Raw genomic sequence first — 15,359 nt, 5'->3', positions numbered from 1 at the left:
TGTGGTCGTAAAATTTGATTTCAACTGCAAAGGAATGATAATGAAAATAGATTGCTTTTTGGTGTGGCTAATGCTTTTGCTGCTCAGAATAAATTTCTAATTGATGAAATTAGTTGGTATATTAGTGAGTATACACCTAATCTTAAAACAGAATAGATGTTGAATAGAAGACTTAACTCAAAGAAGCCACTCAATGTATCATTCCTTCAAAGAAGGTGCCAACACGCTAAACTGTACCAAACCACTTACACGTGGAATTTGGGTGTTCTGGAAGGAAAACCACTATCTGTGGCTCATTAAAAAAAAACAGATGGCAATACTGCTACTGATAAGAATAATGCATTGAGTGATAATGCTAAGGTGAAACAACTTCGCATTTCTCAAGATGGAACATTTTATCCACGAGATAGATTGGAAATTAATTGGGGGAAAAATGATTATGCTGAAGCACACAAGTCTTACCAAAAGGTGTGTGAAAGAAATGGAAATAAAGAACGCATTTTGGATATGACAGCATTTAAAAGTCTGTATGCAATCTATGCGATTGACCTGAGTGCTCAAAAGGAAACTATAAAGTCTAATCAAGTGGATACTTCCCCTCACATTGAAAGAGAAGAGAGTGAAGAAGTTGATACTTATTGTTTGCTTTTGGAAGAAACAGAATTACAGATAATAGTGTTATGATTCATCTCACATAATTTTTTGATAAATAAATGAGTAGTAAAGTGCCAACTGGGGTATATGTTAATCAAATCAATCTTCATAAACTTTCATCTTGTATTCAAAATCAAAAGCATTTTATGATTAACGTTAATACAATTCAGAGAAAAGGAGCAGTAAGAATTGATGTTTTGCTCACAAGAGAACAGGTGAAAATCTTGAATGATACTGGCTCACTTAAAATTAAAGTGTCAAAACCAATGTTGAAGAAATATTCAATAAGAGAGAGGAGTGGAGGATTTCTCCCATTTCCAATTCCTTTATTTGCTGGTTTAAGTGCGGCTGGAGCATTGACTGGTGGTATTTCAGGAGCGGTGAAAACTTCCAACGAAAGGAAGGCTCAACTCCGGGCTCAAAAAGAATTGGAAAGACAAAACAAAGAGTTGGAGAAACAAATTAGTGGAAGTGGTGTAATTGTAGATTTTGCTGAAAAACTTGAAAGTCTGCCTGATAAAGCGAGATTGTTAGTTGGAGATATTCTTTCTTCTAACAACGTACCTGTAGTTTCCCATATGTTTACCTCCGCCACCGAAGGTGAAGGACGTTATGTTTTCACCCCTTTCTGTCTGTCTGTCTGTCTGTTTGTCTGTGTACAGGATATATCAAAAGGTTGTTGACAGATCCGGATGAAATTTTGTGCACAGGTTCGGTGTGTGATGAGGACGGACTGATTAGATTTTGATGAAGAACCGGATCTGGATCCGACTACTAGAATTTTTTAAGTGCTTCTTCACCATTGAGATTCAGGGCTAAACCAATATTTAGCACGATGTCTCAAAAAGTTGTGGACGGATTCAGACGAAACTTGGTGGACAGGTTGGGTGTGTGACGATGACAAATTTATTCAATTTCGTTGAAGATCCAGATCTGATATTAAAAAAAAACATTTCAAGTGATTCTTCACTGTTGAGAGATGGGGCTAAACTGATATACAGCATGATATCTCAAAAATGAATGGACCCGATTTGTTCCCATAGATCAGGCATTGCGTGGCGGAGTTTTGCACTCTTCCGAGGGCTCTTCTTGTTTAACAATCATTAATTAGATGCATTTTTACTGCTTTCTAAGCTCCGTCTCCAATCGGCACAAAATTGAGCCGTGGAAGAGACGAGTGATACTTTGTGCACATGATCTGTATTGTCCCTGATGAAGGTTCTGCTGTGGCTGAACTATTGGACTTCTTCAAGGCATGGTGGTGGTGGTGCTTTAAAAAAAAAGTCTTTCTCCAAATGTTTTTTTTTTTTCCATTTTCTGAACATAGATATGTTACCAAGTGATGTATTATTTGACATTTTAATTGATCATGATATGGTTGTGGTCATATGCAGCTGGTTTCTGCTGAGGAATATCAGCAGTTCCTAAGCCGTGGCCTGGCTCTAGCAGAGAACAGAACTACCAACAGCTACCACTGCCGTACGACCGACTGCCCTGGCTGGTGCATCTACGAGGATGCTGTCAACGAGTTTCGGTGTCCTCGCTGCAATCATTGCAACTGCCTAACTTGCAAGGTGAGTGCGAATCACTTGGAATATCTGCTTCACAACTTCAGGCCTGAACCTTCAGAATTCTTCTTTGTTGTGAGACTTGTGCGAATTCTGTTGTGGTTGCTTTCAGGCTCTGCATGAAGGCATGGACTGTAAGCAGTACCAGGAAGATCTGAGGTTTCGTGCAGTGTCTGACCATGCTGCTCTGCAGACCCATGACTTCCTGAAGGTTTGTGGCTCCGGTGTTTTGTACATTGAGTTTGGGTCACGTCTTTTACATTCGTCATTGTAATCATATTTGTAGGTGTACTCCGGTTACGTAATTTAAGATTCTGTCTGTGACTGAAGAAGGTAAGGTATTGGAAAAAAAACAACCCACCACTCTTTATAATTCGCTTAATCTCGAGCAATTTACAGGAAGAATTTTAATAACTTTGTGTGTGTATGCTGAAGGTTATTGTGGTACTTTCCACCCGTGCTCGTAACTTTTTCTTGAAACGTTGTCAGTTCTTTTTGAGCCGTCCACCAATGCCACGCGGCGCTATCTTAGCATGGCATTGGAAGGTTTTCAAAGCAAAAGCAAGCGGTGTGTTGTTCCTTTTCTCTGTCCAGTGAGGTACAGTCTCTGCTTAAAACAAAGTACATATACTCGTGAAGGAGCTTAATAGCAGATTTTTCGAAGGTTAACCCGATGAATGGAAGGAAGAGGAACAACTTGACATCCTCTGATATTAAATAAGGCAATTCTCTGTTTGTGCCTGATATTAGCTTAATGGTTAGGGTGGTGAGTTTGCGATCATGGATGGGGTTGATAACAGGTGGGGTTGACTGCCTGTCATCCTTCCGAGACGGCAAAATCAGTGCCAGCTTGCTGGTATCCTGTGTCGGAGTGGCGACTCATCCAGGATTGTACCCAATAGCCAAGGAGACTGCTTAGGCTTCTTCAAGGTCTGGACACAGTATGGTCCCAATGGATCGATGGATGGATGGAATTGTGTGCGTGTGTACATCTGAAAATCATGGAAGAAAACAGGGCTGGGCCTGTGTCCACAAAATCTTGCATATGTGTTGGTCGTACCCAGGGTCGGGTCATGGTCGCAAAGAAAGAAAATCCCTCCCACCTCCTGTGAGGGGGACGGGGCGGGGGTGAGACAACTTACAATTTTCACCCGATCTCCACCAAATCTTGCATCCGTATTGGTCATACCCAGGGTCATCAGTGGCACAGCCAATGATCCGACAGCCTTGTGCTGCATACAAACGAAGAAGAAGAAATACCTCGCCCCCCCCCTTGCGAGCAGAGGGGTGGGCGGGGGGGAGAAGGGAGTGTGCGTTTCTCGTTGAACAAATTGACACTTAATGGTGAACATGTGACGAGCTTCACAGGGAACAATGGAGCAAGATGTGAACAGCCAATTTGAAGAAACACTTTGCCAACCTAAAGTTGATCACAGCATGGTTATCTCCACGTGAAATGAAGTGCGGCTGATGTTTCGAGCATTTGCCATTTGTCAGAGCAAAACGAGCAAGGGCTAAAACTTCTTTACCTCATGAAGACCGAACACCCAAATATCAGCTTTTGCAGAAGGTGGTATTCTGTTCTCACCCTTTTGAAGCACTGGGGCACAGAGTAGGGTTACATAGACACAGGGATTTGATTCGGGAGGTGGAAGGAAAGAAGTAGAGGTGAAGTATCGGATTGATTTTTAAAAATGTTGACGTGGAGATTCTTCTTGCATCGAGCTTGCCTATCCTGGTAGGCCTGGAAAAGACAGAGAACCAAGAGCAGGGGGTGCATCACGTGACAGCAGGTGGAATATTGAGAGCTGTTAAAGCATTTACTCTGCAGTTTTGGCAAAACCCCCGATATCATTGAACTTTCCCCACATCCATCTCCTGTAATGGGAATTCTTCATAATCCTTTTCAGATGATGACATGGTCTTCATCTTTAACAAATATCGAGCTGTGGTTTAGTAAACCTGTGGTGTAGCCGAGTGTTTCAACTCGGACAGTAAGCTACTGGCCTAAAATATGTGCTCTCTTTTTCGACTCGACTCGACCTGACCCGGACGTCCTTTTCTCTTCGACCCGACCCAACTGCTCATTCCAAGGCTGGGGGTACTTTTTTCCCCATCTTGCTCATCCTATGTGCAATACATAAGCAGTTCAATTGTCATCGAGAGGTGCATCAAATGGTTCAATTGTCATGATGGTGATTTTCTTCACCAGCGAGATGAAAAGAAAATCAAAGAAGCTTTTGGTTGTTGTGCATCCATTGTTGTTCATTTGTCCAACGTCTAGAGAGAAAGAAAATCTCATTGTAAGTGCATCTAGAACTGCGTTACATAAGATGTGCTGCTGGTGGTGGTGGTGGTGGTGCGAACATTTTTTTTCTGGTACCTTGTTTATTAAATGCTGTCCCATAGTTCAAAGTTACAGAACGGCATCGTGTTGACACCAAGTATTTCACCTTTGTTGGCTTGTGTACGTCTACTTATCAATATACCTCACTGTTAGATTACTCATCAAAATCTGTCTCAAAAAATGCATTGATTTCTCTCAAAATCTCAGAAAAACAGCCCCACACCGTACCCTTCTTGTTGCCATCGAAATCAACGCCCTCAAAATCATTGGGATTTCCCGTGATGATGATGATGATGATGATGATGATGATGATTATGATGATGCTGAGTGTCTAGGCATGTTACCGTCACATCGCTGGCAGGTTGGTGGCCTCTCCGTATTCTCGTGCCTCCTCTTTGGTCTTGTACTCTCTGCCTTCTTGGCTCTGTCCCTCCCACATTAATGGAAGGAGCACTTGGTCTTTCATTAACCTTCTTGTTAAACTCCTAAAATCTCGGACCACTGCTCAGTTCCACTCGTTTGATTTCTCTCGCCTATGGAACCAACTTCCCCAGTCTGTTCAATCCAATTCTTCCCTCCAGGGCTTCAAGACGGCTGTTTACCACTACCTCAGGTCATCCCCCATCCATACTCATGATCTCTTCCACCCCAAGTGACCCCATTCCCAAACACTCCCTTTTTCCTGGTTAATGCAATCCTCCCCTCTCCCTCACCTCTTCTCATTTGTTAGGTACCAGTTGGTTTGTTCCTTTTCTGTTTCATCCCCACTTTCCCTTTCCTCTTCTTGCTGTGTTTCATTCAGCTCCTGTGCAGCTTGTTCACCCCCATGTGTCCTTCTCCTCCTCCCCTTGATCTCTCACGCTCACTTCCACTCTGCTGTTTGTGTTTCTCTTTGCCATTCTGCTCTGGCGTTTTCTCAAGCCTGCTTTTGAAGCATGCACACTCGTTAATGGATGAGAAAAAGGGGGTTAGGGGGAAGGGCAGAGAATTCCCTTTTTGATAAATTGTTGCACTGTTCACCAAGTCTGTGTTTGATTGGTGGACCTACCTTGTATTCTCTTTTAGACTATGGTGCAACAGGGTGAAGCAATGCATTGCCCACAGTGCAGAGTCATCCTGCAGAAGAAAGAGGGCTGTGACTGGCTCCGATGTTCCATGTGCAAGACTGAGATCTGCTGGGTAACCAAAGGCCCCCGATGGGGTCCTGCGGTGAGAATTTTTAACGTACCATATATCGGCCGATGGTGCGGTCTGTGGTTTGTGTGCAGTTTCTCAATGGGTGGTCAGACTCTTTCACTGAAAAATCCCGTGGTGACATTAAACTGGCCTTGCTGGTGTTATGGTTAGTGTCTGCTCCGAGTCTGGGAGGTCGATTTGTTCAAACCTGGCCAGGTTGTACCAAACAGGAAACGTGCTGTTTTTAAGGATGTCAGAAAGGACACAAACAACAGGCACAAATAATTAATGTAACGTGTTAAATAAGGTGGTGTACAAGACGCTGTGTCAATTGTGGTAAACCAACTTTTTTTTCTTTTTTTTCCTACAACCTCAAAAAATCTTTATTTTATTTCAATTGCATTATATATTTGAACATTGGAGAACACAAATCGCCTTTTTTCGTACTTTCTAAATAGTTCCGTTTACCAATCTACATGAAGGCAGTTTCAGCAGTGATTAACCCGATAGCAGTGCGTGAATACTGTAAACAAATGAATTTTATTGTCGGGGTTTACACCAACATTCCTGAACAGTGCTGTTCTATCGAGCAGACGCAAGTAAAACTTCCTTGATGGCCTGTGACGCCACCTGAGGTTTGAAGCAACTCCGTTATAAACTGGAACTCGGTTCTGTGAAGGAGGAATGGCATGGTCCATTTGCCAAATAATTTGTTGAAACCTCATCGTCCGACGGTGAAATTAGTGATGATAGGAGGGACTGACAAAGGCCCGATCTCCATGTCATTAATGATGGAAACACTCATGTGGCTGATGGCACGACAGGGCTTGCCACGGATAGCGGCAAAGAAAAAGGTGTAGATGGAGCTTCCCTGAGATGAAACGGATCAGAAATGTATATTTCACATCATGATGGGCATTTGATGTTGATATTGATTTGATGTTGATTTGGGCACTTTACAGAGCATCGGTGCTGCCGATGCAGTTTCTTGGCAAGAGATACACTGGGTGGTTTGCTATTGCCTTCCCAGCATTGTTTGCCTGTGCTCTACCCGTTTAAATGCTGAGCATCAAGCAAAGAAGCAGCACGTGCCATTGTTTTTTTGTTTTTTTTTAAAGTCTGTAACCAAATTGTGCTGATGACTTAATTAAGATTTGTTCATGATTACGGAACACACAAACCCGAATCATTATTTTCTCCCTGGAATAATTTGATGTCGATGAGTATAATTTGTAAAAATGACAATTTTGCAGAGAAGCACGTGGCTGTTGGGAGCATTGTTACAAGAGAGCGTACATCAAAGGAGGCCCGTCAAAGCCTCTGCTGCTGCTGCTGCTGCTGCTGGTATCCCCTGTAGGTTAGGGCAGTAGTTTGGCCGTTACTTTCACCGTCGGATGATATCCCAATGATAACTCACCAACGATTCATCAAAAGACGGTGGCCTACCCTAACGTCCATCAGATAATGCGAGTGGATGGGACAAGCGGTGTCACGTCCATCTGAGGCAAGATGCACTTTGTGATTCAACACCACACCTGAAAAGCACCGATTTGATAGGTTTGAGCCGGGTGAGGAATCGAACCCAGAATAAGACGGCCCAAAGATAAGTGCGCTGTCTTCGCACCATCCCGTCGCAGCATCCTATAATCATTGCTGTGTGTTAAATAATTCACCTTGTTTGTATAATTAACGCAGGAAAAGCCCATTACTATATTATCGTAATCTACAGTATTATTTATATATATATATATATATATATATATATATATATATATATATATATATATATATATATATATATATATATATATATATATATATATATATATATATATATATATATATATATATATATATATATATATATATATATATATATATATATATATATATATATATATTGTTGCGGTCACAGGTACCGAGACACCAGCTTGTCACTCGGGGATTAATCCCTGGTTGTCCTCGGTAGAGGCAGACCTGGGGCCACCGCTCACAATTAACGTTGTGGTATGGTGGGTTGTTTTAGAACCACGAACGCCACCCAGTCAACCACGAGTTCCAGTGTCCGCCGTCTAATTATTCCATTTAACAAGAGATCACGTGGTTTCCTGAGCGGGAAGCGCGCCCTTGGCAAAGCACCAATATTATCTTGATTAGATTTTAATGAGGATGGGCGAGCGTTTTAACCGCTGGTGCGTGCCGACGATTTTTGGTCAAATCTGTGGTAATTACCTCCCAGTCTATCTCGGTTTGGACAATGCCAGACCAATGGAGGGAAAGGACAAACACGGACAGGTTGGAAATTGACAAATAATGCATTAATAATAAAACAAATAAATAAAAGAACTTTTTATTTGCTCAGGTAAATAAAGAATGAATTTCAAATCAAAATCAATCAAAATGCCAAGAAAGAGACAAAGAGCAGATGCTTATCGGGGGTTGACTTACTTACAGATAAACACAGACAAGGGTACCCAATAGATCATTCAGGGGGAGGGGGGGGGGGAAGAATCGTCTCGCTCATCAGAAAGTCGTCCGTGAAGCGAAAACGTCCTGAAATGCGTGTGTGCGTGTCACGTCTGTTGCCAGCACCCAGCTTTGCCGTGCACCCCCTCGCGGGGTAGCCTTGAACGCCGAAGTCTGGAGGGCACTGAGATCGTCCGTCGCGTGCTTAGACCCTGGTGTTGTTGGTGATCGACCCGTGCCTCACTTGTTGGTGGCGCTGCTCACACCCACATGTGCACCACACACTCGCTTGCCGAAGCACTGGGAAGGATGAATTGTTTCATTGGCGCTGGTCAGACACCCACACGCGCACCACACGCTCATCCAATCACTGGGAAGGACAAATTGTCTCGTTTGCACTGGTCAGACACCCACATGCGCACCACACGCTCGCTTTCCCAAGCACTGGGAAGGACGAATTGTTTCATTGGCGCTGGTCAGACACCCACACGCGCACCACATGCTCATCCAATCACTGGGAAGGACAAATTGTCTCGTTTGCACTGGTCAGACACCCACATGCGCACCACACGCTCGCTTGCCCAAGCACTGGGAGGACGAATTGTTTGTTCGTCGGCGCTGGTCAGACACCCGCTGTCTTCTCGCCTCTCTCACCGTTTGCTTTTTCCTCTCTCCTTTCACGTTCGCTTTTCTCTCATGCTTTTCTCTCCTCATGCTTTTCTCTCCTCACACTTTTCGCACGTTTTTCTCTCCTCACGTTTTCTCTCCTCACGTTTTCTCTCCTCACGTTTTCTCTCCTCACGTTTTCTCTCCTCACGTTTTCTCTCCTCACACTTTTCTCTCCTCACACTTTTCTCTCCTCACACGTTTCTCTCCTCACACGTTTCTCTCCTCACACTTTTCTCACTTTTCTCTCCTTACACTTTTCTCACTTTTCTCTCCTCACACTTTTCTCTCATACTTTTCTCTCCTCACACTTTTCTCTCCTCACACTTTTCTCTCCTCACACTTTTCTCTCATACTGTTCTCTCATACTGTTCTCTCCTCGCACTTTTCTCTCCTCACACTTTTCTCACGTTTTTCTCTCCTCACGTTTTCTCTCCTCACCCTTTTCTCTCATGCTTTTCTCTCCTCAGACTTTTCTCATGCTTTTCTCTCATACTTTTCTCTCCTCACCCTTTTCTTTCCTCACACTTTTCTCTCATACTTTTGTCTGCTCAAACTTTTCTCATGCTTTTCTCTCCTCACCCTTTTCTCTCCTCATACTTTTCTCATGCTTTTCTCTCCTCACACTTTTCTCTCATGCTTTTCTCTCCTCACACTTTTCTCTCATGCTTTTCTTTCCTCACACTTTTCTCTCATGCTTTTCTTTCCTCATACTTTTCTCTCATGCTTTTCTCTCCTTCCACTTGTCTCTCCTCACCCTTTTCTCTCCTCATACTTTTCTCACGCTTTTCTCTCCTCGCCCTTTTCTCTCCTCGCCCTTTTCTCTCCTCGCCCTTTTCTCTCCTCGCCCTTTTCTCTCCTCGCCCTTTTCTCTCCTCATACTTTTCTCATGCTTTTCTCTCCTCACACTTTTTTCCTTATACTTTTCTCTCCTCACGCTGTTCTCTCCTCACGCTGTTCTCTCCTCACGCTGTTCTCTCCTCACGCTGTTCTCTCCTCACGCTGTTCTCTCCTCACGCTGTTCTCTCCTCACGCTGTTCTCTCCTCACGCTGTTCTCTCCTCACGCTGTTCTCTCCTTATACTTTTCTCTCACACTTTTCTCTCCTCACGTTTTTCTCTCCTCACCCTTTTCTCATTCTTTTCTCTCCTCACACTTTACTTTCCTCACACTTTTCTCATGCTTTTCTCTCCTCCCACTTTTCTCTCCTCACAATTTTCTGTCCTCATACTTTTCTCTCCTCACCCTTTTCTCTCCTCACGCTGTTCTCTCCTTATACTTTTCTCTCCTCACCCTTTTCTCTCATGCTTTTCTTTCCTCACGCTTTTCTCTCCTCACGCTTTTCTCTCCTTCCACTTTTCTCTCCTCACCCTTTTCTCTCCTCATACTTTTCTCATGCTTTTCTCTCCTCATGCTTTTCTCTCCTCACCCTTTTCTCTCCTCACCCTTTTCTCTCCTCACTCTTTTCTCTCCTCACTCTTTTCTCTCCTCACTCTTTTCTCTCCTCACTCTTTTCTCTCCTCACCCTTTTCTCTCCTCACCCTTTTCTCTCCTCACCCTTTTCTCTCCTCACCCTTTTCTCTCCTCACCCTTTTCTCTCCTCACCCTTTTCTCTCCTCACCCTTTTCTCTCCTCACCCTTTTCTCTCCTCACCCTTTTCTCTCCTCACCCTTTTCTCTCCTCACGCTTTTCTCTCCTCACCCTTTTCTCTCCTCACGCTTTTCTTTCCTTATACTTTTCTCTCCTCACTCTTTTCTCTCCTCACCCTTTTCTCTCCTCAGCCTTTTCTCTCCTCAGCCTTTTCTCTCCTCACCCTTTTCTCTCCTCATGCTTTTCTCTCCTCACCCTTTTCTCTGGCTTTTCTCTCCTCACACTTTTCTCTCCTCACACTTTTCTCTCCTCACACTTTTCTCTCCTCACACTTTTCTCTCCTCACACTTTTCTCTCCTCACACTTTTCTCTCCTCACACTTTTCTCTCATGCTTTTCTCTCCTCACCCTTTTCTCTGGCTTTTCTCTCTTCACACTTTTCTCTCCTCACACTTTTCTCTCCTCACACTTTTCTCTCCTCACACTTTTCTCTCCTCACACTTTTCTCTCCTCACCCTTTTCTTTCATACTTTTCTCTCCTCACCCTTTTCTCTCCACATTCTTTTGTCTCCTCAAACTTTTCTCATGCTTTTCTCTCCTCACCCTTTTCTTTCCTCATACTTTTCTCTGCTCATACTTTTCTCTCATACTTTTCTCTCCTCACACTTTTCTCTCCTCATACTTTTCTCATGCTTTTCTCTCCTCACACTTTTCTGTCATGCTTTTCTCTCCTCACACTTTTCTCTCATGCTTTTCTTTCCTCACACTTTTCTCTCATGCTTTTCTCTCCTTCCACTTTTCTCTCCTCACCCTTTTCTCTCCTCATACTTTTCTCATGCTTTTCTCTCCTCACACTTTTCTCTCCTCACCCTTTTCTCTCCTCACCCTTTTCTCTCCTCACACTTTTCTCTCCTCACCCTTTTCTCTCTTCACGCTTTTCTCTCCTCACGCTTTTCTCTCCTCACGCTTTTCTCATGCTTTTCTCTCCTCACACCTTTCTCTCCTCACTCTTTTCTCTCCTCGCCCTTTTCTCTCCTCATGCTTTTCTCATGCTTTTCTCTCCTCACACCTTTCTCTCCTCACACCTTTCTCTCCTCACACCTTTCTCTCCTCACACCTTTCTCTCCTCGCCCTTTTCTCTCCTCGCCCTTTTCTCTCCTCATGCTTTTCTCTCCTCAAGCTTTTCTCATGCTTTTCTCTCCTCACACTTTTTTCCTTATACTTTTCTCTCCTCATACTCTCCTCACACTTTTCTCTCCTCGCCCTTTTCTCTCCTCGCCCTTTTCTCTCCTCGCCCTTTTCTCTCCTCGCCCTTTTCTCTCCTCACACTTTTCTCTCATACTTCTCTCATGCTTTTCTCTCCTCACGCTTTTCTCTCCTCACGCTTTTCTCTCCTCACGCTTTTCTCTCCTCACGCTTTTCTCTCCTCACGCTTTTCTCTCCTCACACTTTTCTCTCCTCATACTTTTCTCATGCTTTTCTCTCATACTTTTCTTTCCTCACCCTTTTCTCTCCTTATACTTTTCTCATGCTTTTCTCTCCTCACGCTTTTCTCTCCTCTCTTTTCTCTCCTCTCTTTTCTCTCCTCACCCTTTTCTCTCCTCACGCTTTTCTCTCCTTACACTTTTCTCTCCTTACACTTTTCTCTCCTCACCCTTTTCTCTCATGCTTTTCTCTCCTCATGCTTTTCTCTCCTCATGCTTTTCTCTCCTCATGCTTTTCTCTCCTCATGCTTTTCTCTCTTCATGCTTTTCTCTCCTCACGTTTTTCTCTCCTCACACTTTTCTCGTTTTTCTCTCCTCATACTTTTCTCTCCTCACACTTTTCTCTCACACCCTTTTCTCTCATACTTTTCTCTCCTCATACTTTTCTCTCATACTTTTCTCTCCTCACACTTTTCTCTCGTCATACTTTTGTCTGTTCAAACTTTTCTCATGCTTTTCTCTCCTCAGACTTTTCTCTCCTCATAGTTTTCTCATGCTTTTCTCTCCTCATACTTTTCTCTCCTCACACTTTTCTTTCCTTATACTTTTCTCCCCTCATGCTTTTCTCTCCTCATGCTTTTCTCTCCTCATGCTTTTCTCTCCTCATGCTTTTCTCTCCTCATGCTTTTCTCTCCTCACGCTTTTCTCTCCTCACACTTATCTCTCCTCACCCTTTTCTTTCATACTTTTCTCTCCTCACCCTTTTCTCTCCACATACTTTTGTCTCCTCAAACTTTTCTCATGCTTTTCTCTCCTCATGCTTTTCTCTCCTCATGCTTTTCTCTCCTCACGCTTTTCTCTCCTCACGCTTTTCTCTCCTCACCCTTTTCTTTCATACTTTTCTCTCCTCACCCTTTTCTCTCCACATACTTTTGTCTCCTCAAACTTTTCTCATGCTTTTCTCTCCTCACCCTTTTCTCTCCTCTTTCTCTTCTCATACTTTTCTCTCATACTTTTCTCTCCTCAATTTTCTCATGCTTTTCTCTCCTCACCCTTTTCTCTCCTCATGCTTTTCTCTCCTCACCCTTTTCTCTCCACATACTTTTGTCTCCTCAAACTTTTCTCATGCTTTTCTCTCCTCATACTTTTCTCTCCTCATACTTTTCTCATACTTTTCTCTCCTCACACTTTTCTTTCCTCACGCTTTTCTCTCCTCACGCTTTTCTCTCATGCTTTTCTCTCATGCTTTTCTCTCCTCACCCTTTTCTCTCCTACTTTTCTCTCCTCACCCTTTTCTCTCCTCACACTTTTCTCTCCTCGTACTTTTCTCTCCTCACACTTTTCTCTCGTCACGCTTTTCTCTCGTCACGCTTTTCTCTCGTCACGCTTTTCTCTCGTCATACTTTTCTCATGCTTTTCTCTCGTCATACTTTTCTCATGCTTTTCTCTCCTCACACCTTTCTCTCCTCATCCTTCTCTCCTCACACCTTTCTCTCCTCACCCTTTTCTCTTCAGAACATACCCCTCGCACGTTTTTATATCTCCACGGGGTGCCGCCCGTTCCAAGCTCACCCCGCCCCACTGGCACACGGTTACCATGACGACCCGTGCACTCCCAAACATAGCGGGCGACGGAGCTCACGAAAGATTGCCGCTAAGGAAGAATGGGGGGCCGGCTTCTGAGCTCGTGAAAGAAATGTGTGTAAACGTGACCGTCGTAAAGAAAAAAAGCTTCCCATAAGAGAGAGGATCTCTCTTATGGTGATTTAGCCTGGTGTTGTTGAAGTGGTTAGGGTTGCGGCTTGAGATCCAAAAGGTCCCGAGTTAAAGTCCCGTTGGCCGCTTGAATTCATACACACCAGGAGGTTGACTCAGCCTGTCATCCTTACGAGGTCGGCGAAGTGAGTACTAGTGTACTGGGCCCGGTGTATGCCCCGGTTAAAATAGGTGTACCATATCCCTGTGTCATAAGAGGCGACCAGGGTTGTGTCAGGAAGGGCATCCGGCATAAAACCTGTGCCAAATCATTATGCGTATCATAACAGATGTTCCGCTGTGGCGACCCCGAACGGGAGCAGCCTAAAGAATAAGAAGATAAGAGAGGGGATCGATCCTTTTCCCCTTCTCAACACATCACATTTAAGATCCTATTACACACGGGGATGGGACGAATCTGAACACGCATTTGAGGAAGTAACTGTCTGAGGACCTGGCTGTGTGGATGCATTCATCACACCGGATTCTGAAATCCGTAACAATATTTATATACATGCTTGTTGCGAAGGTGAGTGTGGATAATATCAGGAATTTATACTACATCACGATGACTAAAACAAATTGTCTTTATGTATTATATTATGAATGATCAAATGGTTTTCAGTTCATAAAATCTGCTCCTGAGCTCATGCTGAGCTGCATTGAGTGATGGTACTTTTCATGTGTGTGTATTTGACATAATTGGAATAATTATCGTGCTCACAACTCACACAGGGCCCGGGTGACACGAGTGGAGGTTGCCGTTGTCGTGTGGCCAATGAACGCTGCCATCCTGATTGCATGAACTGTCATTAACATCACCACAAGAGGCCACTTCCACAGCCACCTGCAACACTTCAAGCCAACCAAGCTCTGTTTGTATTATCAGAGCCTGGTTGGTATTTCAGTGAAAAGTTTTCATTGGATGTAACATGTGATACCAACAGGTGAACGGGGAATGTTTTGTTTGTTCTGAAACAAGGTAAACTATGTAAATGTATTCAATAAAGTTGATTTGTGTATTATCGGATTTCTATATTATTACTCCATGCAGCAAGGGGAATATTTTTTCGCACGATGTTTATTTATTAAAAGCATTTTTTGTTTAAAGCAAAAAAAAAAAAAAATAACCTTTGCTCTTGGATAAAGGCAATGTATGACCAGTGCAGCCACAAGAAGCAGGGGAACAAGTAAGAGAGGGGAGGGGAGAATGGAGAGGGGAGAGGTTGGAGAGGAGAGGTGGGTGGAGAGAGGAGGGGAGGAGAGGTGGGTGGAGAGAGGAGGAGAGGAGGAGGGGGAGGAGAGGGAGGGGAGGGTGGAGAGGTGGTGGGGGAGGAGGGTGGAGAGAGGAGGTGGTGGAGGAGGGGAGCGGGTGGAGAGAGGAGGGAGGGTGGAGGTGGAGAGAGGAGGGGAGGGGGGAGGGTGGAGAGGAGGGAGGGAGGGTGGAGAGGAGGAGGGGAGGTGGAGAGAGGAGGGGGAGGGGAGGGTGGAGAGAGGAGGGGAGGGGAGGGGGTGGAGAGGGGAGGAGGGAGGGGAGGGTGGAGAGAGGAGGGGAGGGGAGGGTGGAGAAGAGGAGGGGAGAGGAGGGTGGAAAGGGAGGGGGGAGGGGAGGGTGAAGGGGAGGAGGAGGGAGGAGTGAAGGGTGGAGAGGGAGGGGAAGGGTGGAGAGGAGGAGGGGAGGGGAGGTGGAGAGGGGAGGGGAGGGAGGGTGGAGA

General features: G+C 44.4%; 1 protein-coding gene across 5 annotated transcripts in view; it reads left to right on the top strand.

Moving 5' to 3' along the window:
- SHARPIN (SHANK associated RH domain interactor) overlaps positions 1–14,669 on the top strand; it is an 89,696-nt gene extending 75,027 nt beyond the window's left edge. For 3 of the 5 annotated variants that reach the window (XM_085847427.1, XM_085847428.1, XM_085847431.1), the window contains 4 exons: positions 2,049–2,228; positions 2,335–2,433; positions 5,635–5,778; positions 14,380–14,669. In XM_085847427.1, coding sequence (XP_085703553.1) covers positions 2,049–2,228; positions 2,335–2,433; positions 5,635–5,778; positions 14,380–14,460 — 504 coding nt within the window. In that variant the 3' untranslated portion in view covers positions 14,461–14,669. The remainder of the gene's footprint in view (positions 1–2,048; positions 2,229–2,334; positions 2,434–5,634; positions 5,779–14,379) is intronic. The other 2 variants (XM_085847429.1, XM_085847430.1) reach the window with 1 other exon arrangement.
- Positions 14,670–15,359: the final 690 nt, after the last annotated feature.

The sequence above is a fragment of the Eptatretus burgeri genome, chromosome 11 (genome assembly GCF_056783735.1).
Source record: "Eptatretus burgeri isolate ZD-2024b chromosome 11, Ebu_testis_v1, whole genome shotgun sequence".
Classification (NCBI taxonomy): domain Eukaryota; kingdom Metazoa; phylum Chordata; class Myxini; order Myxiniformes; family Myxinidae; genus Eptatretus; species Eptatretus burgeri.
This window is presented reverse-complemented; position numbering and strand designations above follow the sequence as displayed.